We start from the raw sequence: 21,331 nt of genomic DNA on the forward strand, positions 1-21,331 counted from the left end.
CTCACCCACACTCTCCCTTTCTCATTCACCAACACACACACAACCTTAACATAACGAGGGAAAATGTTTTTAATTCTTGTGCAACTGAAAATCTCTGTGCAACAAACACCACCAAACAAACCTGATAACCCATGTGCTCCTTGAGCGTCCAACAGTAAAATGTCTTGAGGGCCCCCTAAGTAAAGGTGTATGCATGTTTGTGTGTAGTTATTCACATTTGTTCAGTACATGTGCTAGGGGTGAGGAAATGGTGTCAAAGCTTAATACTGCCAAAAGTTATTTCCACGTCTCTAGAGTTGCCTGTTACACAATCTGTGATTACATGGTGAACTCGCCCTGCTTTACGTTGTCTCTTTGTCCATGATTGAGAGCCATTGATTGCAGAGCTGAGCGCTCCAGATCACCCCTGGACTAAAGTTTGTTTTTCAGATTATTCTGTTGGTTTAAGAGGCTTTTGGCGGAACTGAACTATATTATGTACTTCTGTGTGTGTATGTATGTCACAGCTAATTAACAGTGAATTAAGTGTCAGTGGTAAAACTACAAAATCAGGACGTACCAATTTGAAGTAAGCCAATAAGAACCACTTTTGCAGCCCGCTATTGTTCCTGATATTTTCCATTCTTCACCCCCCCCCCCCAAAACAAGGTGAATTTACACTGATCCTAATCTAATAACAAAACCCTATTTTTCTGCTCTGTGAAAAGCCTCCACCCAGATATCTGGCGGGCTTAGCACTTCATTAATCGGCCAATCACTTGTACTAAAAAACATGTCCTTTTGAAAACTGAGGCACCCTGGTGAGAGAGAAGGCTGGATGCAAGGGGATCAAAGAAAAAAAAGTCATGTAGTAACAAGACACTGTTGAAGCTACTGCTAAATCCTAATAGAAAATCTGTCATGCAGTGCCCCCTATGGCTATGGACACTTAATAGTTACTTACATATTAACTTATTCGGCACAAAATCTCAAACACTAATAATGACCAACAAACTCTCATAATGTAACAACCATTTAACATTTTAAAGCAATATATTTAACACTGAGAAGTTCCATGCTGTTCATATTCACATAAATAGGCCTACTCTCATTCATCGTCAATAGTTATGTCAATTCATGTTCAGATTGTGTTATGGTTCAAAATCCTGATAATAAAAAATAAAAAAATCTATAATATGTTAAATATATCAGCTTAATATAAAACATTTGTTAAAATGATTCAGTCAAAATGAAATAAAAGTTCCTTGCCTAATAATACAAAAACTATTTGTAAAAAATACTTTTTGTATCATCAGACCTTGAGGTCCAGATTTGAAAGGCCCTGGTTCAGTACAAGTAATTTAAGGTGGACACTAACTGCCATGCAACAAGAGTGCCCTCTGTTGGTCAGAGAACCAAAATGCCTTCTATTCTGGCATCCTGGATATTAAAACGCAAACTCAGTGGAAATGCATGGCATGGCAGTTTTTCCCAACATTATGCTATAAAAGCAATTTTGGTTAACAAAAAAAAACTGTATTGGTGCTGAATAGTCTTTAGCCAAGGCAGTCCTCATAGGAAGGTCTTAGGAAAAGGGTCAGATTTGGGCATTTCTGACAGAAGGCTTGGCTCCTGAGTGGCTGCCAGCTCTCAGTGGAGCCTTGGCAGAGTTGTCTCAGGAGGCCTGTAACAATTTATTCTCTCCTCCCCTCCTGGAAAGAATCACTGATGGAGCACTATTGAATAAGTGAAAGCAAAGGCTCTACTTGGACCAATCTATTGATATCAGACACATGCTAAGCTTGATGAAAGGAGAGAGAAAGGATGCATTTTAGGGGTATTTGAAGGGCCTGTGTTGGATGGTACAGCAATAGATTTGGGGATAAACTCCCCTATACCATCACCTCAGTTCTGAGACTGGATGCCTCCAGGAATCAAAAAGAAGGGGAAGATATTTTAAGTTCAGGGGTTCATCAACAGTTCATCATCTACTGGGCTCTGACAGGATGGGCTGCTGTCTGTCGTCCCATATGACTGGGGGGTTTTACACCCATCTGGTGATGTGGCGGGGGACTCAGGGGACTCGGTTCTAAGCACCCTTGGAAGGTAGACCTGTGGACACAGAGAGACAGTACCAGTCAAATGTTTGGACACACCTACTCATTCCAGGGTTTCTTTATTTTTACAATTTTCTACATTGCAGAACGATAGTGAAAACATCCAAACTATGGTACTGTACATGTGCAGAAGGGAGAGGGTGAAAGGGATACCTAGTCAGTTGCACAACTGAATTAATTCAACCAAAATGTGTCTTCCACATTTAACCCAACCCCTCTGAATCAGATGTTTGTGTGGCTGCCTTAAATCAATGTCATCGCCACAGGGGAAGCAGTTGTTGGGGGTTAACTGCCTTGCTCAAGGGCAGAGCGGCAGATTTTTCACACCTTGCCGGCTCAATGATTCGAACCAGCAACCTTTCAGATACTGGCCAAACACTCTTAACCGCTAAGCTATCTGCCGCCTAGATTGAGAGACAGAAATAATATACGATATGTTCTGAAACTCTTAAGTTGGCATTGTTTCTACGATTCATGTCCTCATTTTTGTGAAAGAACTGGGATGGGTACCACCATATTGCTTCGCCCCTTCCAAACAGATTTGAACTTCCGTCTATAAATTCATGGTGAAGGAATAAACCTGTTACTGACCATGTTGCTGTCCGCCAATCCATCCAAGGCATCCTCATCCTCCTTCAACTGCAGGCAGAACAGAGACTGTTAGTGTCTAAACACTAACACACGAACACCACACGAACACCACACGAACACCACACGAACACCACACGAACACCACACGAACACCACACCTTGTAGTTGTGAGGGCTGAGGTACTTGAAGTGTCCGAAGCAGGTGTAGCTGATGCAGATGCAGACAGTTACACACAGGACCACCAGAGTGAAGAGAGATGTGTCTGCCATGAACCCTGACCCAAAAACACATACAGAAGTGTGAGGATACGTTAAAAATTGTGCTTTAACTCGAGCAGGTAACTCCAGGGAAACAGCCAAGTTAGAAGAAGAAGAAGGGACATAAGTAAGCCTCCTATGTATGAGAGCTCCAGTAAACATCCAGGCGTGTGCGTTACCTGTCCGGAGGACGGAGAAGAAATAGAGCCAGATGAGGCAGATGATGGGTGCAGCCAGGGCTTGATTGACAGCTCCCAGGTGCACCTGCCTGTCCAGGCGGCCGGGCAAGTAGGCAAAGTACAGGTTGTGTTTGTCCACTAGATGCTTCAGCATCAGGTACAGCAGACCTGGACACACGGAGGAGAGGGAATGTAACTTTAGGTCAAGTTCAGCAGTGTGTGTGTGTGTGTGTGTGTGTGTGTGTTGCCCATCACTCACCGAAAGGCACTATGACAGGGCAGGTGATGCTGTAAGCCATGATGACAGTGAACACACACAGGGTCCACCCGTACATGGCTCCGTACTCAAACTCATACGCTTGGTTCTGCAGACAGGACAAGGTTAAATCACACATCATCTGAACTTCATCCATGACTACGTAGATAGAAAAGGTCAACATTGAGCTGATCATTCCATACTAACCATGGATGACAGATTGTTGTCTATTTTCTGTTCTGTATATCTCAATCTGAACTTCCTGTAACGTTGAGCCCTGATTGATACAGGGGCGGAGTCTTAGTCTCACCTGTTTGACATACTTCCTCTCTGCGGCGGAGCGAGCCAGCGCCATGCGGATGGTGTAGAGCAGTAACCCTGGCAACCGCAGCAACTCCATCCCAGAGCCCACCAGGCCCGCCGTGATGACATAATTCACAAAGAACGCCCCCTGGTCAGGCAGGAACACACACCTGAAGGAGGGGGGAGATGAGGCAAGGGAAACAGAACGAGATAGAGAAATGGACACAATAAATGAGATGCTAGTTATTATACAGGGACACAGTAAATGAGATGCTAGTTATTATACACGGACACAGTAAATGAGATGCTAGTTATTATACATGGACACAGTAAATGAGATGCTAGTTATTATACACGGACACAGTAAATGAGATGCTAGTTATTATACAGGGATGCTAGTTATTATACACGGACACAGTAAATGAGATGCTAGTTATTATACATGGACACAGTAAATGAGATGCTAGTTATTATACACGGACGCAGTAAATGAGATGCTAGTTATTATACAGGGATGCTAGTTATTATACACGGACACAGTAAATGAGATGCTAGTTACTATACACGGACACAGTAAATGAGATGCTAGTTATTATACACGGACACAGTAAATGAGATGCTAGTTATTATACACGGACACAGTAAATGAGATGCTAGTTATTATACACGGACACAGTAAATGAGATGCTAGTTATTATACACGGACACAGTAAATGAGATGCTAGTTATTATACACGGACACAGTAAATGAGATGCTAGTTATTATACACGGACACAGTAAATGAGATGCTAGTTATTATACACGGACACAGTAAATGAGATGCTAGTTATTATACACGGACACAGTAAATGAGATGCTAGTTATTATACACGGACACAGTAAATGAGATGCTAGTTATTATACACGGACACAGTAAATGAGATGCTAGTTATTATACACGGACACAGTAAATGAGATGCTAGTTATTATACACGGACACAGTAAATGAGATGCTAGTTATTATACACGGACACAGTAAATGAGATGCTAGTTATTATACACGGACACAGTAAATGAGATGCTAGTTATTATACACGGACACAGTAAATGAGATGCTAGTTATTATACACGGACACAGTAAATGAGATGCTAGTTATTATACACGGACACAGTAAATGAGATGCTACTTATTATACACGGACACAGTAAATGAGATGCTAGCTATTATACACGGACACAGTAAATGAGATGCTAGTTATTATACACGGACACAGTAAATGAGATGCTAGTTATTATACACGGACACAGTAAATGAGATGCTAGTTATTATACACGGACACAGTAAATGAGATGCTAGTTATTATACAGGGATGCTAGTTATTATACACGGACGCAGTAAATGAGATGCTAGTTATTATACACGGACGCAGTAAATGAGATGCTAGTTACTATACAGGGACGCAGTAAATGAGAAACTAGTTATTGGGAGAGAAAGAGAGGCAGGTCAGAGGCATAGATAAAAGTGTATCACTCACTCAAACCTTAGCTTCCCATCAGCCAGAAACTCTTTGTCAAACAGCCAGCGGAAGAACACAGCCAGACTGTGGTTAGAAAAGAGAGCCAATCCCATAAGATAAATGTAGTACAATTACAGAAACAAAAACATGATTTCATATTTCATTGATTATCTGGATTAATCATTAAGTGATCAGGGCGGGGTAATTAATTACCTGGTGAGTCCAAGAGAGGGCAGGATCAGAACCATGAACAGGAGGAAGATGTACAGCTTGTGCATCATAATCAACTGCTCCCTGGACCTACAGTACATAGATAACAGTGGTGGAAAAAGTAAAGATACCGTAAAAGAAAATGACTCAAGTGAAAATCATCCAGTACTTGAGTAAAAGTCTAAAAGTATTTGGTTTTACTTAAATATGAAAAGAAAAAACATAAATCATTTAAAATTCCTTATATTAAGAAAACCAGACGACACGATTTTCTTGTTTTTTTTTTCAATTTTATGGATGGTCAGGTGCATAGTTCAACACTCAAGATAATTTACAAAAAAGGCATTTGTGTTTAGTGAGTCTGCCAGATCAGAGGCAGTAGGGATGACCAGGGATGTTCTCTTGATAAGTATGTGAATTAGACCATTTTCCTGTGCTGCTAAGCATTCAAAATGTAACGAGTACTTTTGGGTGTCAGAGAAAATGTAAGGAGTAAAAAGTACATCATTTTCCTTAGGAATGTAGTGAAGTAAAAGTTGCCAAAAATACAAATATTAAAGTACAGATAACCCAAAAAATGGCTTAAGTAGTACTTTAAAGTATTTGTACAGATACAGTATGTCAGTGAAGTTACTGTGTATGTGTACCTGTTCCAGTGGCACTCTCCCAGAGTTGAGTAGTACACTATGGTGGGCAGCAGGGCAGAGAAGGACCACAGAAGCAGAGTGGGGAAAAACTGACTGACCACAGCACTCTGTCTCACACACACATACAAACAAACAAACAAACAATACATTACACTGTTGCATACAAATCAACACTAATTGAATACACAGCAAATGGCTCCCAAGTGGCACAGCGGCTTCTCAATGCTAGAGGTGTCACTACAGACCCTGGTTCGATCCCGGGCTGTATCACAACCGGCCTTGATCGGGAGTCCATTAGTGCAGCGCACAATTGGCCTAGCTTCTTCCGGGTTAGGGGAGGATTTGGCTGAGGTAGGCAGTCATTGTAAAATAAGAACTAGTTCTTAACGGACTTGCCTAGTTAAATAAAGGTTAAATGAGCACCAGCATTCCTCTGGCCTCGCCACACCAGCATTCCTCTGGCCTAGCCACACCAGCATTCCTCTGGCCTCGCCACACCAGCATTCCTCTGGCCTCGCCACACCAGCATTCCTCTGGCCTCGCCACACCAGCATTCCTCTGGCCTCGCCACACCAGCATTCCTCTGGCCTCGCCACACCAGCATTCCTCTGGCCTCGCCACACCAGCATTCCTCTGGCCTCGCCACACCAGCATTCCTCTGGCCTCGCCACACCAGCATTCCTCTGGCCTTGCCACACCAGCATTCCTCTGCTCTCGCCACACCAGCATTCCTCTGCTCTCGCCACACCAGCATTCCTCTCACCTCGCCACACCAGCATTCCTCTGGCCTCGCCACACCAGCATTCCTCTGGCCTCGCCACACCAGCATTCCTCTGCTCTCGCCACACCAGCATTCCTCTCACCTCGCCACACCAGCATTCCTCTCACCTCGCCACACCAGCATTCCTCTCACCTCGCCACACCAGCATTCCTCTGGCCTCCCAACACTAGCATTCCTCTGGCCTCGCCACACCAGCATTCCTCTCACCTCGCCACACCAGCATTCCTCTGGCCTCGCCACACCAGCATTCCTCTCACCTCACCAACCAACCAAATACAGTTACAGTATATTCTATTTTATTCTAGTAGATAGTGACTCACGTTGAGGTAGTAGATGGGCTTGGTGACGTTGAACTTGTCCATGGTGCTGATGATGATGGAGGGAGTGGTGAGGAAGGTGAGGAGGAAGAAGAGGAAGAAGTTGAGCAGCAGGCATCGGACCCACCAGCGGAAGCCCTGCACTGAAAGGTTGTCCCTGGGACAGAGAGAGAGAGGTATGGAGGGAGGAGAAAGAGAGGTATAGAGGGAGGAGAGAGAGGTATGGAGGGAGGAGAGAGAGGTATGGAGGAGAGAGAGGAGAAAACAGAGCAGAAAAACAGGAAGAGAGGTTATTTTCAACATGATAGAATATACTGTACCATTGTTATCAAACAGCACACTGTAGGTTAGGTTATAGGGGGACTCACCAATACACATTTCTGGGATGAGGGGCATAGTCAACCCTCCAGTTCCTCACTTTCAGAGTCGCGCTACAAGACGAAGGTTGGGGCTCTCGGCCACACCCACACCTCACTGCACTGTCCCCATTTCCACAGTCCAGGGCGTTGAAGTCCTTCAGAATGCTGAGGGGAGTGAGTGACAGCTGTCAATCATCATGTTTACATAACCCAAGAAAGTGGATACATCAACTAATATTGTTTCCACTAATGATGGTACAGTCATCAATTCCATGTTAATTTTCCTGTTGGGTCAGAACAAAAGCCTGCACTCCCTGAAGCTCTCTAGAGCTGGGGATGGTGAGAGACGCAATCTAAGGTTGGAGAATCATTTCTATCATTATCATCAATATGACACTTAGCCCCTCACCAGCCCCAGAGATGAGAAACTCACTATGTGGCCATTGCCTCAGACTGCAGAGTGACGAAGACCATCCCTAGAGGGTGCTGTGGCACAAGCTCTCTCTGCGTCCTCACCTCCTCCAACAGACCTGCCGCTTGACCACGGAAGTACTCTATGGCATCTACCTAGAGCCACAGAAAACATACATACATAACATACAGTGGGGCAAAAAAGTATTTAGTCAGCCACCAATTGTGCATGTTCTCCCACTTAAAAAGATGAGAGGCCTGTAATTGTCATCACAGGTACACTTCAACATGACAGACAAAATGAGAAAAAAAAAATCCAGAAAATCACATTGTAGGATTTTTAATGAATTTATTTGCAAATTATGGTAGAAAATAAGTATTTGGTCAATAACAAAAGTTTCTCTCAATACTTTGTTATATACCCTTTGTTGGCAATGACAGAGGTCAAACGTTTTCTGTAAGTCTTCACAAGGTTTTCACACACTGTTGCTGGTATTTTGGCCCATTCCTCCATGCAGATCTCCTCTAGAGCAGTGATGTTTTGGGGCTGTTGCTGGGCAACACAGACTTTCAACTCCCTCCAAAGATTTTCTATGGGGTTGAGATCTGGAGACTGGCTAGGCCACTCCAGGACCTTGAAATGCTTCTTACGAAGCCACTCCTTCGTTGCCCAGGTGGTGTTTTTGGGATCATTGTCATGCTGAAAGACCCAGCCACGTTTCATCTTCAATGCCCTTGCTGATGGAAGGAGGTTTTCACTCAAAATCTCACGATACATGGCCCCATTCATTCTTTCCTTTACACAGATCAGTCGTCCTGGTCCCTTTGCAGAAAAACAGCCCAAAAGCATGATGTTTCCACCCCCATGCTTCACAGTAGGTATGGTGTTCTTTGGATGCAATTATTTTTCTCCAAACACGACGAGTTGAGTTTTTACCAAACATTTATATTTTGGTTTCATCTGACCATATGACATTCTCCCAATCTTCTTCTGGATCATCCAAATGCTCTCTAGCAAACTTCAGACGGGCCTGGACATGTACTGGCTTAAGCAGGGGGACACGTCTGGCATTGCAGGATTTGAGTCCCTGGCGGCGTAGTGTGTTACTGATGGTAGGCTTTGTTACTTTGGTCCCAGCTCTCTGCATGTCATTCACTAGGTCCCCCGTGTGGTTCTGGGATTTTTGCTCACCGCTCGTGATCATTTTGACCCCACGGGGTGAGATCTTGCGTGGAGCCCTAGATCGAGGGAGATTATCAGTGGTCTTGTGTGTCTTCCATTTCCTAATAATTGCTCCCACAGTTGATTTCTTCAAACCAAGCTGCTTACCTATTGAAGATTCTGTCTTCCCAGCCTGGTGCAGGTCTACAATTTTGTTTCTGGTGTCCTTTGACAGCTCTTTGGTCTTGGCCATAGTGGAGTTTGGAGTGTGACCGTTTGAGGTTGTGGACAGGTGTCTTTTATACTGATAACAAGTTCAAACAGGTGCCATTAATACAGGTAACGAGTGGAGGACAGAGGAGCCTCTTAAAGAAGAAGTTACAGGTCTGTGAGAGCCAGAAATCTTGCTTGTTTGTAGGTGACCAAATACTTATTTTCCACCATAATTTGCAAATAAATTCATTAAAAAACCTACAATGTGATTTTCTGGATTTTCTTTCTCATTTTGTCTGTCATAGTTGAAGTGTACCTATGATGAAAATTACAGGCCTCTCATCTTTTTAAGTGGGAGAACTTGCACAATTGGTGGCTGACTAAATACTTTTTTGCCCCACTGTATATACACTGCTCAAAAAAATAAAGAGAACACTAAAATAACACATCCTAGATCTGAATGAATGAAATATTTTTATTCAATACTTTTTTCTTTACATAGTTGAATGTGCTGACAACAAAATCACACAAAAATGATCAATGGAAATCAAATTTATCAACCCATGGAGGTCTGGATTTGGAGTCACACTCAAAATTAAATTGGAAAACCACACTACAGGCTGATCCAACTTTGATGTAATGTCCTTAAAACAAGTCCAAATGAGGCTCAGTAGTGTGTGTGGCCTCCACGTGCCTGTATGACCTCCCTACAACGCCTGGGCATGCTCCTGATGAGGTGGCGGATGGTCTCCTGAGGGATCTCCTCCCAGACCTGGACAAAAGCATCCGCCAACTCCTGGACAGTCTGTGGTCCAACGTGGCGTTGGTGGATGGAGCGAGACATGATGTCCCAGATGTGCTCAATTGGATTCAGGTCTGGGGAACGGGCGGGCCAGTCCATAGCATCAATGCCTTCCTCTTGCAGGAACTGCTGACACACTCCAGCCACATGAGGTCTAGCATTGTCTTGCATTAGGAGGAACCCAGGGCCAACCGCACCAGCATATGGTCTCACAAGGGGTCTGAAGATCTCATCTCGGTACCTAATGGCAGTCAGGCTACCTCTGGTGAGCACATGGAGGCCCCACAAAGCAGCCCCACAAAGAAAAGCCACCCCACACCATGACTGACCCACCGCCAAACCGGTCATGCCACCGGTATGTTGCAGGCAGCAAAACATTCTCCACGGCGTCTCCAGACTGTCACATGTGCTCAGTGTGAACCTGCTTTCATCTGTGAAGAGCACAGGGCACCAGCGGCGAATTTGCCAATCTTGGTGTTCTCTGGCAAAGGCCAAACGTCCTGCACGGTGTTGGGCTGTATAAACACAACCCCCACCTGTGGACGTCGGGCCCTCATACCACCCTCATGGAGTCTGTTTCTGACCGTTTGAGCAGACACATGCACATTTGTGGCCTGCTGGAGGTCATTTTGCAGGGCTCTGGCAGTGCTCCTCCTCCACGTCTCCTGATGTACTGGCCTGTCTCCTGGTAGCGCCTCCATGTTCTGGACACTACGCTGACAGACACAGCAAACCTTCTTGCCACAGCTCACATTGATGTGCCATCCTGGATGAGCTGCACTACCTGAGCCACTTGTGTGGGTTGTAGACTCCGTCTCATGCTACCACTAGAGTGAAAGCACCGCCAGCATTCAAAAGTGACCAAAACATCAGCCAGGAAGCATAGGAACCGAGAAGTGGTTTGTAGTCACCACCTGCAGAACCACTCCTTTATTGGGGGTGTCTTGCTAATTGCCTATAATTTCCACCTGTTGTCTATTCCATTTGCACAACAGCATGTGAAATTGATTGTCAATCAGTGTTGCTTCCTAAGTGGACAGTTTGACTTCACAGAAGTGTGATTGACTTGGAGTTACATTGTGTTGTTTAAGTGTTCCCTTTCTTTTTTTGAGCAGTGTATATACAGTGCCTTGCGAAAGTATTCGGCCCCCTTGAACTTTGCGACCTTTTGCCACATTTCAGGCTTCAAACATAAAGATATAAAACTGTATTTTTTTGTGAAGAATCAACAACAAGTGGGACACAATCATGAAGTGGAACGACATTTATTGGATATTTCAAACTTTTTTAACAAATCAAAACTGAAAAATTGGCTGTGCAAAATTATTCAGCCCCTTTACTTTCAGTGCAGCAAACGCTCTCCAGAAGTTCAGTGAGGATCTCTGAATGATCCAATGTTGACCTAAATGACTAATGATGATAAATACAATCCACCTGTGTGTAATCAAGTCTCCGTATAAATGCACCTGCACTGTGATAGTCTCAGAGGTCCGTTAAAAGCGCAGAGAGCATCATGAAGAACAAGGAACACACCAGGCAGGTCCGAGATACTGTTGTGAAGAAGTTTTAAGCTGGATTTGGATACAAAAATATTTCCCAAGCTTTAAACATCCCAAGGAGCACTGTGCAAGCGATAATATTGAAATGGAAGGAGTATCAGACCACTGCAAATCTACCAAGACCTGGCCGTCCCTCTAAACTTTCAGCTCATACAAGGAGAAGACTGATCAGAGATGCAGCCAAGAGGCCCATGATCACTCTGGATGAACTGCAGAGATCTACAGCTGAGGTGGGAGACTCTGTCCATAGGACAACAATCAGTCGTTTATTGCACAAATCTGGAGTGGCAAGAAGAAAGCCATTTCTTAAAGATATCCATAAAAAGTGTAGTTTAAAGTTTGCCACAAGCCACCTGGGAGACACACCAAACATGTGGAAGAAGGTGCTCTGGTCAGATGAAACCAAAATTGAACTTTTTGGCAACAATGCAAAACGTTATGTTTGGCGTAAAAGCAACACAGCTGATCACCCTGAACACACCATCCCCACTGTCAAACATGGTGGTGGCAGCATCATGGGTTGGGCCTGCTTTTCTTCAGCAGGGACAGGGAAGATGGTTAAAATTGATGGGAAGATGGATGGAGCCAAATACAGGACCATTCTGGAAGAAAACCTGATGGAGTCTGCAAAAGACCTGAGACTGGGACGGAGATTTGTCTTCCAACAAGACAATGATCCAAAACATAAAGCAAAATCTACAATGGAATGGTTCAAAAATAAACATATCCAGGTGTTAGAATGGCCAAGTCAAAGTCCAGACCTGAATCCAATCGAGAATCTGTGGAAAGAACTGAAAACTGCTGTTCACAAATGCTCTCCATCCAACCTCACTGAGCTCGAGCTGTTTTGCAAGGAGGAATGGGAAAAAAATTCAGTCTCTCGATGTGCAAAACTGATAGAGACATACCCCAAGCGACTTAGAGCTGTAATCGCAGCAAAAGGTGGCGCTACAAAGTATTAACTTAAGGGGGCTGAATAATTTTGCACGCCCAATTTTTCAGTTTTTGATTTGTTAAAAAAGTTTGAAATATCCAATAAATGTCGTTCCACTTCATGATTGTGTCCCACTTGTTGTTGATTCTTCACAAAAAAATACAGTTTTATATCTTTATGTTTGAAGCCTGAAATGTGGCAAAAGGTCGCAAAGTTCAAGGGGGCCGAATACTTTCGCAAGGCACTGTACACATTCTGTATCACTCACCTGGACAAAGCATAATATCACATTACAGGCAAGAAAACATACAAACATTCAAAAATAGTACCTTAGGAAGAACAGAGAGAGTATCATCTGTGTGAAATGCCTGACACGTTGCTCCACAGTCACTCACTACAAGCCCCATCAGACTGAAACACCCATCTGGATACACCGACCGAATCTCACTGCTCCTAACACAGCCCAGATCCCGCAACCCCTCTCCTGGCTTTCTCTTGGTATTGTCCCTCTCACCTCCTGACAGTTGCGGGTGCGGCAGCAGCAGAGGTGACCACATAGACGGGGGTTGATCACCTCCCTCTGGCCCCCTCGCTGAAGTACCCGCTCGTAGTAGTGCAGGTTCTTCTCTGCTCGCTTCCTGAGAGACAGAAAACAACAGGATTTAGTGTAAACGAAAGGTAGGGAAGGATCAGTCAGTCAATCCAGACTGCTATATCTGACTACATGTCAAATCAGAAAGAACTACACGCTCTTTAGCGTGGCGTTACCGTGGCAGCTTGACGTTACTAGGGCAACGTGACATTACTTGGCTATCTTCACGATAGTTACCAGGGCAACTTGGCAGCGTGACATTACCAGGGCAGCTTGGCAGCGTGACGTTACTTGGCTATCGTGACGTTACCAGGGCAGCATGGCAGCGTGACGTTACCAGGGCAGCGTGACGTTACCGTGGCAGTTTGACGTTACCAGGGCAGCGTAACATAACCAGAGCAGCGTGGCGTTACCAGGGCAGCGTGGCGTTACCAGGGCTGCGTGACGTTACCAGGGCAGCTTGCCAAAGCACCGACCTTTCCTTGTCCAGGTGCATCAGCTGGGCCACATCATATGTCAAGTGCACTTCACACACACGGCAGGTAGGGTAGGCCTCACTGCAGAACAGGCAAGGGGGAGAATAGAGGTGAGGATAAGGCACAGGGTCTAAATATATACAGGTACATGTATGTCCAATGTTCATCCTTGTAAGCCATTGTCTGCCCATTCAGGCAAGTTATCACTAGTCAAACTGAATCACTTTTATTACCATGGTGAAGACAAAGACACCACAGATGTGGGTGTATGTTCAGAAGACAGGGTTAGTGGGTGAGTGTGGACCCCCCATGTTGGGAGAATGGTGCGGTCCAGTCTACTTACGTAAAGTGGGTCCTGATGTCCTCTTCACTGGCTTCTTTGGGGATGGAAGACGCAAACAGGGTGTTTCTGGTCTACGGGGGGAGCAAAGCACACTCATTAGTATCAGTAATAACTACTAGTGAGGGGATGAACTGTTGGTTTTGTGACAGATGGATCAGAGGAACTGACCAGCCCTCTGCCCATGCCCTTCATCTGGGAGGTGTGTCGCCTAAGCAGTAACACTGTCAAGATCAGGTAGATGACTGCAAACACTGTGTGTATCCACAGCAGGTTATTACTGAGGAAATCATAACAAACAAACGGTTACCTAAAGCATTAAGGAACCATTATAATGGAAGTTCATATTATATACAATGAAAGAACCACACATACATACAGACACATGCATGCACGAACACACACTTACTCCTTCTGAAGATTACCCACAGTAGTCCTTCCGAAGTTGTACGGGTCATTTCCTTAAAAAAATAACATATCACACTTAAATTTCCTGAGACTGTTAAAACATTTAATTATAGCAGGATAAGAGAACTGACAGCAATATTGTTGTTGATTACAATGTTGAAAGAGTAAATGTAAAAGAACTCTGCAATAGTTATGCTTCAGTCAGTGGTAAGTAACACCATTGTATTGAAAGAGATTAACTTTCACTGCCACACATCGGTGGTAGGTAATGTCGTACAAAAGAGGATGTTTATACTCTCGGTCTCGCGCTGGCAAAAGTGAGACATAGCAACGAAACAATGTTGTGTGTACAGAGTGATTAGCATGGCAGAGTGTTATGTTAAACACTGTTTATACATCTGTTATGTGTGAGTAGTTTGAGTTGAGTTTGAGTTGTTGTAAGTAATGTCGTTGTTACATTTATAATGAAGCACTGCCTGGCAGTGTTGTGTTTGGGTTCACATTGCATTGTGAGAGTGTAATACAGTAAGGTTCTTATACAGTAATATTGAGAGTTTTGTAACAATGTTGTGTTGACATGGTGGTGTTTGCATTATACTAGCGTTGTGTTGACATGGTGTGTCACACCCACCTAGCAGGTTACCAGACAGGTTGACAGGCAAGATGACAGTCACGGAGATGATGGTAACCAGCACCAGGAGGGTGATCAGGTGACGCTGGAAGGACAGGTAGTGGACAGCGTCGATCCCACAACGCGCCTTCACCATCTCCTCACTGGAAAAAGAAACACAAATTGAGGGTGCAACCTCAACATACGAAAACAATGACTGCCCCGCCCACCCACAGAAAGAGAGAGAGCAAGAATACTCACTCCATTCTGATGATGTAGGGGAGCCAGGAGCAGCATCCCTAGAGAGGAAAAAGAAAGATAAAGATGACTATTAGATGGAGTTGATGATGGTGATGATTACAACATCTCCCTCACCAATTCGTGCTCCGGCTCCTCCACGTTGGACACACAGGACGACATTCTCCCATAGCGGCGGTGTGATGTCTCACTGAACCTGAAACACAGACGGCTACGGTCATCATCATTGGGACAGGGCAGGCGGGTCGGGGTCAATAGGACACATCTCTATAGACAATTAATTCAACTATTGGCAGGCAGTAACACCCACTGCAGAATTTAGGTAGGTGTGTTTATATTGTTTTTCTCAGGTTTCAACCGGAAATTATACTGTTTGATGTCATAACGGACCCTTCCCTGTCAGAGATCAGCGCCAGGCGGCCATAGTCCCACAGCTTCCTCCTGATGACGGAGAAGAGGATCAGCAACGCCTGAGACAAGTACACAACAGAATGAGGAAATGGCTTGATTTGTGTGCATGTGTTGTGTAACGCTATCCTATTAGGGTTTGGAATCACCCTTATGTGGTCATATGAGTTTCAGTATGAGTGTCAGTTAATGCAACACACACACACACCAAGAAGAAGCTGAAGTCCAGCAGCAGTACAACAGGCACCCCTCCAAAGTTGTTTCCCTTGAGGACGGTGCTTTCTGTGGAGCTGAAACAACTGCTATTGTCCACATGATGTGCACTGCCATTTTTCACCAGCCCCCACCAAGTGGACATCACAGCAGCTGAATAAAAAACATTGTTCATATCAAGATTGTATCACAATGTTACATGTTACAATGTGTCAGTTCAACGAAATGATAGACAAGTATTGGAGACTGAGCATGACATTACAAATACAACATTTATTTTTATTTTTATCAGTGACAGCAATATTTTGTATCTCCGAAATTAGGTTAAGTATATTTCATCTCATTGACAGTGTGTCACGCGGGTCAATCCCTGAACAGCTGTTAGCTTCACGTAATGTTTGCTAGCACGTAGTTAGCTAACTAGCTATACATTGCAATTACTTCCCTGTTATAACTTAGACATAAACACATGATAAAAATAGTTTGAGACAGCGAAAAGTTGACAAATCCCTAAAACGCAAGCTAAACTAGTGAATATAGTCTAGTGGTTGCTAAAACAAGTGGCAACATTAACTTCCGCATTTCATGGTTTTTGTCTCGTCTCCAAATGTTACAACACGATTTAAATTGCATCAACCTGATTTGGCAAGACTTCTGAAGACATACATACCTGGGACAGCCTCTGATACCCGAAATTACGGGGACAAAACTTTTAGCGGTAATAACACAGATAGGAACAACAAGGTTGTGGTCACTGGACCTTCTTCTTTAGGATTTGGTTGGCGGATCGATTCGAACTTTTAAATGCCTACGCCGCCTCCTACTGTACTGGAGTGTGAGCCCAGTCATGGCCTACTTACATTAAATCATCCTCATTCGTCCTGTTCCAAGACACCACCACCTACACTAAGTAAAAACCCACTACCCTATTCCACTACTTTAAACCAATCTGCTCCTGCACCATGCCAACGGCCTGGGAGAATGGGACAGCACCCCTCAACACATCCTGTAACTCTTCTGAAGTCAAATCTTGTATACCCTAAAACTTCTCTGCAGCTGCCACTACAACCTCGATTTTCTGTGATTTACGTTACAGTTGATAACCATTGCTATGAACGCTAAGAAGCCAACCTTACTGAAGCATAAATCATTCGTTGCCCTATCCCTCGGTGCTGGCACACATTTACTACTCACTGGGATCCACTCAGGATCCCTTGACTCATCCCCCACTACTTTCTTCACTGCATATGACACCTTCTGCACTACTCTGACTCTGGCCACTTCAAATTGCCTCTCTCACATTGAACCCCTTCCAATCCCCAGAAACATGAGCACCCCTACAGTTTACACAGACAACTTAATGCACCAAAACTACACAATCCTGCACACTTCCCACATCTTGGAATCTCCCTCCTACACACTGCTGAAACGTGACCATAAATGTAACACCTGAAACAGCTCAGTGGATTCTGCACAAAATCTCTAACTGGAAAACTGATATATCCTAACATGACTCAAATGTTAGGATATATATATATATATATGTGTATATATGTTCGGTAGAGACTCAAAACTCACAAAAAAAACTGACAATGACTCTTGTGTTTCACCACACTCCCCACCTGGTCTAAGTCACACAAAACATCCGGTGTCACAAACACCAGGAATTTAACTGCAATTGCTCCACATCCACATTTACCGCTACTGCAATAATCACTCCTTTTTCTATGGTATATTGGGGATCGCACAATTGAATGTACATCCCGCCACCTACTATGCGGGATGGAAACAGGATACCCCCTAAAAAAACTGAACAAACTACCAAAAAATAAAACAAAAGTGTTTCTGTTAAAAAAATACAACAGATCTGATCCCTACACAGTCTCAAGGGGAACCCGGTGCCAGTACCCCTTGAAAATCAGATGTCAAATTCTTAGGTCCTAAAAACTTTTCTGCCGCAGCCACAATAATGTCCAGTTTCTTAGACTTCTTTGAGACACACTATAATTCTGACAGGTTGTACGTCCTCCACCCACTGGAGGGCAACTACTATTGCCAACAGTTCAACTGAGTATACTGACAGTTCATCTGTTAGTCTTCTATATATCTGCAAATCAAAATCAGGAACGTAACCACCTGCTCCTGTGCGCCAACTATCTAGGTCCTTGGATCCATCTGTAAAAAGTGGTAAAAATGCATAAAAGCCTTTATCAATGTAATTGTCAACCAGTTTCCCTATATCACTGACTTCTGACCAATCTTTTATTTTCTCTACCAATGTTAGATCAACAACAGGATCTTGTTCCTTGTGTCACTGGACCTATATGAAGCTGGCCATAATAAGCTAGCCTATGTGAAGCTAGCCATAAAATGGTGGAATTTGCAGTTGGCCTTCAAAATAAATGTCCCTCAATGAAAGTGATGCAAATTTGTAAAAATAGTGTACTAATTTTGGACTATTCCTCTTTACAAAACTGTTTAAGTTCAGCAATATTCTTGGGATGTCTAGTGTGAACTGCTTGCTTGAGGTCATGCCACAGCATCTCAATCGGGTTGAGGTCAGGACTCTGACTGGGCCCACTCCAGAAGGCATATTTTCTTCTGTTGAAACTATTTGGTTGTTAATTTACATCTGGTTTGGGTCGTTGTCCTGTTGCGTCACCCAACTTCTGTTGAACTTCAATAGGCGGACAGATAGTCTCACATTCTCCTGCCAAATGTCTTGATAAACTTGGGAATTCATTTTTCCGTCGGTGATAGCAAGCTGTCCAGGCCCTGAGGCAGCAAAGCAGCCCCAAACCATGATGCTCCCTCCATCATACTTTACATTTGGGAAGAGGTTTTGATGTTGGTGTGCTGTGCCTTTTTTTCTCCACACATAGTGTTGGGTGTTCCTTCCAAACAACTCAACTGTAGTTTCATTTGTCCACAGAATATTTTGCCAGTAGCGCTGTGGAACAGCCAGGTGGACTTTTGCAAACTTCAGATGTGCAGCAATGGGTTTTTTGGACAGCAGTGGGTTCTTCCGTGATGTCCTCCCATGAACGAGTATCGTAGACTCATCAACTGAGATGTTAGCATGTTCCAGAGATTTCTGGAAGTCTTTAGCTGACAGTCTAGGATTCTTTTTAACCTCATTGAGTATTCTGGGCTGTGCTCTTCAGTCATTTTTGCAGGACGGCCACTCCTAGGGAGAGTAGCAACAGTGCTGAACTTTCTCCATTTATAGACAATTTGTCTTACCGTGGACGTTGGGTGCTTGATGAACATCAAGGCTTTTAGAGATACTTTTGTAACCCTTTCCAGCTTTATGCAAGTCAACGATTCTTAATCTTAGGTCTTCTGAGATCTCTTTTGTTTGAGGCATGGTTCACATCAGGCAATACTTCTTGTGAATAGCAAACTCAATTTTGTGAATGTTTTTATAGGGCAAGGCAGCTCTAACCAACATATCCAATCTCGTCTCATTGATTGGACTCCAGGTTAGCTGACTCCTGATTCCAATTAGCTTTTGGAGAAGTCATAGCCTAGAAGTTCACATACTTTTCACAAGCTACACTGTGAATGTTTAAATTATATATTCAATATAGACAAGAAAAATACAATAATGTGTGTGTTATTAGTTTAAGCGCACTGTGTTTATCTATCATTGTGACTTAGATGACGATCAGATTAAAAGTGATGACCAATTTATGCAGAAATCCAGGTAATTCCAAAGGGTTCACATACTTTTTCTTGACACTGTATTTGGACTGGATAATGCTAAACAAGGTTGGAATGTTGTTATATAAGCTCGAAAAAATACAATAATGAGTTAATTTGACAAAAATTTAAAATCTGTTGAAATCGTACTGTGGATGTATTTGACTTCAGGATTGCATTTGGGGCGTATGTATTTCACTGCACAGCCTCGTGGATTGTGGATCAATGAAAATGGGGTATATGTCTACTCAGTGACACTCACAGAACACTGCTGTGAAAAGTTTGCACAAATATTTGCATCGCAGCTCTTATTGCAGGACTTGAAACCATTGTGATCCACAATCCATAGGTAAGGCTGTGCAGTGTAACATGAATGTCCAATACACATAGTACGTTGACTGATAAGCTTAATGTGGCTCATTTCACAGTGGTTTCAGATTCCCGCAATAAGAGCTACGACGCTAATATTTGCGTAAACTCTTCACAGTTGTGTTCTGTAGTTGTCATTGATTAGACTGATAGATACCACAGTTCATGGAGTATATTTAGGTGGTTTACATGATTCACTTTCCTACTAACCTTCTGAAAGTTGACGGTGCTAAAATCTTGCCAATCCATTCATTATTCTACTAACTATGACTGTGTGAGACATGTTTTCCATAATGTACGTTTCATACATATACATTCCAACAAAGAACACCATCACAAATAGTGTTTAACCATTTATTGAGTACGGAGACAAATGGTAAAGGTGTCTCAGGCAGTATTTGAAATATATAAATATGGTGAAACATACCAATCAATGTATACTGTATCAAATGTAACGCCTCACCCAGCAGACTGTAGACCAATCGCATTCACGTTGTCATGCTGCGTCACGCCATTGCTAAGCATTTACAATCCCTTCTCAAAGTCAGGGTATTAGTCAAGTAACTTGTCTATTTTCCTCAAAAGTACATCATGTCACGATTCCACAGCATATGATATTACAGAGAACCCGTCAATTATCTCACATCTAGGAAAACATTTGTAAGAGGCTCAGTGTTGTTTGGAAGATGCTTTTAGAGTGTGTCACTCCTATGTGCTGTTGTTAGTTAAGGTCAGCTAATGGTCAGTGCCTTTACAATGGTGAGGATGAGTCATGTTCACCCCTGAGTGCATGTCTTGTGAGGTTTCAAAGTACTTCAAATCAAATCAAATCCATTTTATTTGTCAACATACACATGGTTAGCAGATGTTAATGCGAGTGTAGCGAAATGCTTGTGCTTCTAGTTTCGACAATGCAGTAATAACCAACGAGTAATCTAACCTAACAATTCCAAAACTACTACCTTGTACACACAAGTGTAAAGGGATAAAGAATATGCACATAAAGATTTATGAATGAGTGATGGTACAGAACGGCATAGGCAAGATGCAGTAGATGGTATCGAGTACAGTATATACATATGAGATGAGTAATGTAGGGTATGTAAACAAAGTGGCATAGTTTAAAGTGGCTAGTGATACATGTAATACATAAAGATGCAGTAGATGATATAGAGTACAGTATATACATATACATATGAGATGAGTAATGTAGGGTATGTAAGCATATTATGTAGCATTGTTTAAAGCGGCTAGTGATATATATATACATCAATTTCCATCAATTCCCATTATTAAAGTGGCTGGAGTTGAGTCAGTGTGTTGGCAGCAGCCACTCAATGTTAGTGGTGGCTGTTTAACAGTCTGATGGCCTTGAGATAGA

The 21,331-nt window shown here is 43.3% G+C and overlaps 1 protein-coding gene across 1 annotated transcript; it reads right to left on the minus strand.

The window, feature by feature from the left end:
• Positions 1-45: 45 nt before the first annotated feature.
• tmem63a (transmembrane protein 63A) lies at positions 46-16,681 on the minus strand. The gene is made up of 23 exons (XM_036975895.1): positions 16,550-16,681; positions 15,875-16,032; positions 15,649-15,728; positions 15,376-15,454; positions 15,262-15,299; positions 15,022-15,164; positions 14,392-14,443; positions 14,154-14,262; positions 13,986-14,056; positions 13,643-13,723; positions 13,089-13,212; positions 7,927-8,060; positions 7,503-7,658; positions 7,138-7,291; positions 6,037-6,143; positions 5,393-5,479; positions 5,198-5,263; positions 3,690-3,852; positions 3,383-3,488; positions 3,124-3,291; positions 2,846-2,961; positions 2,688-2,735; positions 46-2,091 (listed from the first exon to the last, which is right to left on the minus strand). Exons 2-23 carry the CDS (start codon positions 16,022-16,024, stop codon positions 1,942-1,944), a joined length of 2,382 nt encoding a protein of 793 aa, XP_036831790.1. The 5' UTR covers positions 16,025-16,032; positions 16,550-16,681; the 3' UTR covers positions 46-1,941.
• Between the last annotated feature and the right edge of the window lie 4,650 nt (positions 16,682-21,331).

Source organism: Oncorhynchus mykiss, chromosome 4 (assembly GCF_013265735.2).
Source record: "Oncorhynchus mykiss isolate Arlee chromosome 4, USDA_OmykA_1.1, whole genome shotgun sequence".
Lineage (NCBI taxonomy): Eukaryota > Metazoa > Chordata > Actinopteri > Salmoniformes > Salmonidae > Oncorhynchus > Oncorhynchus mykiss.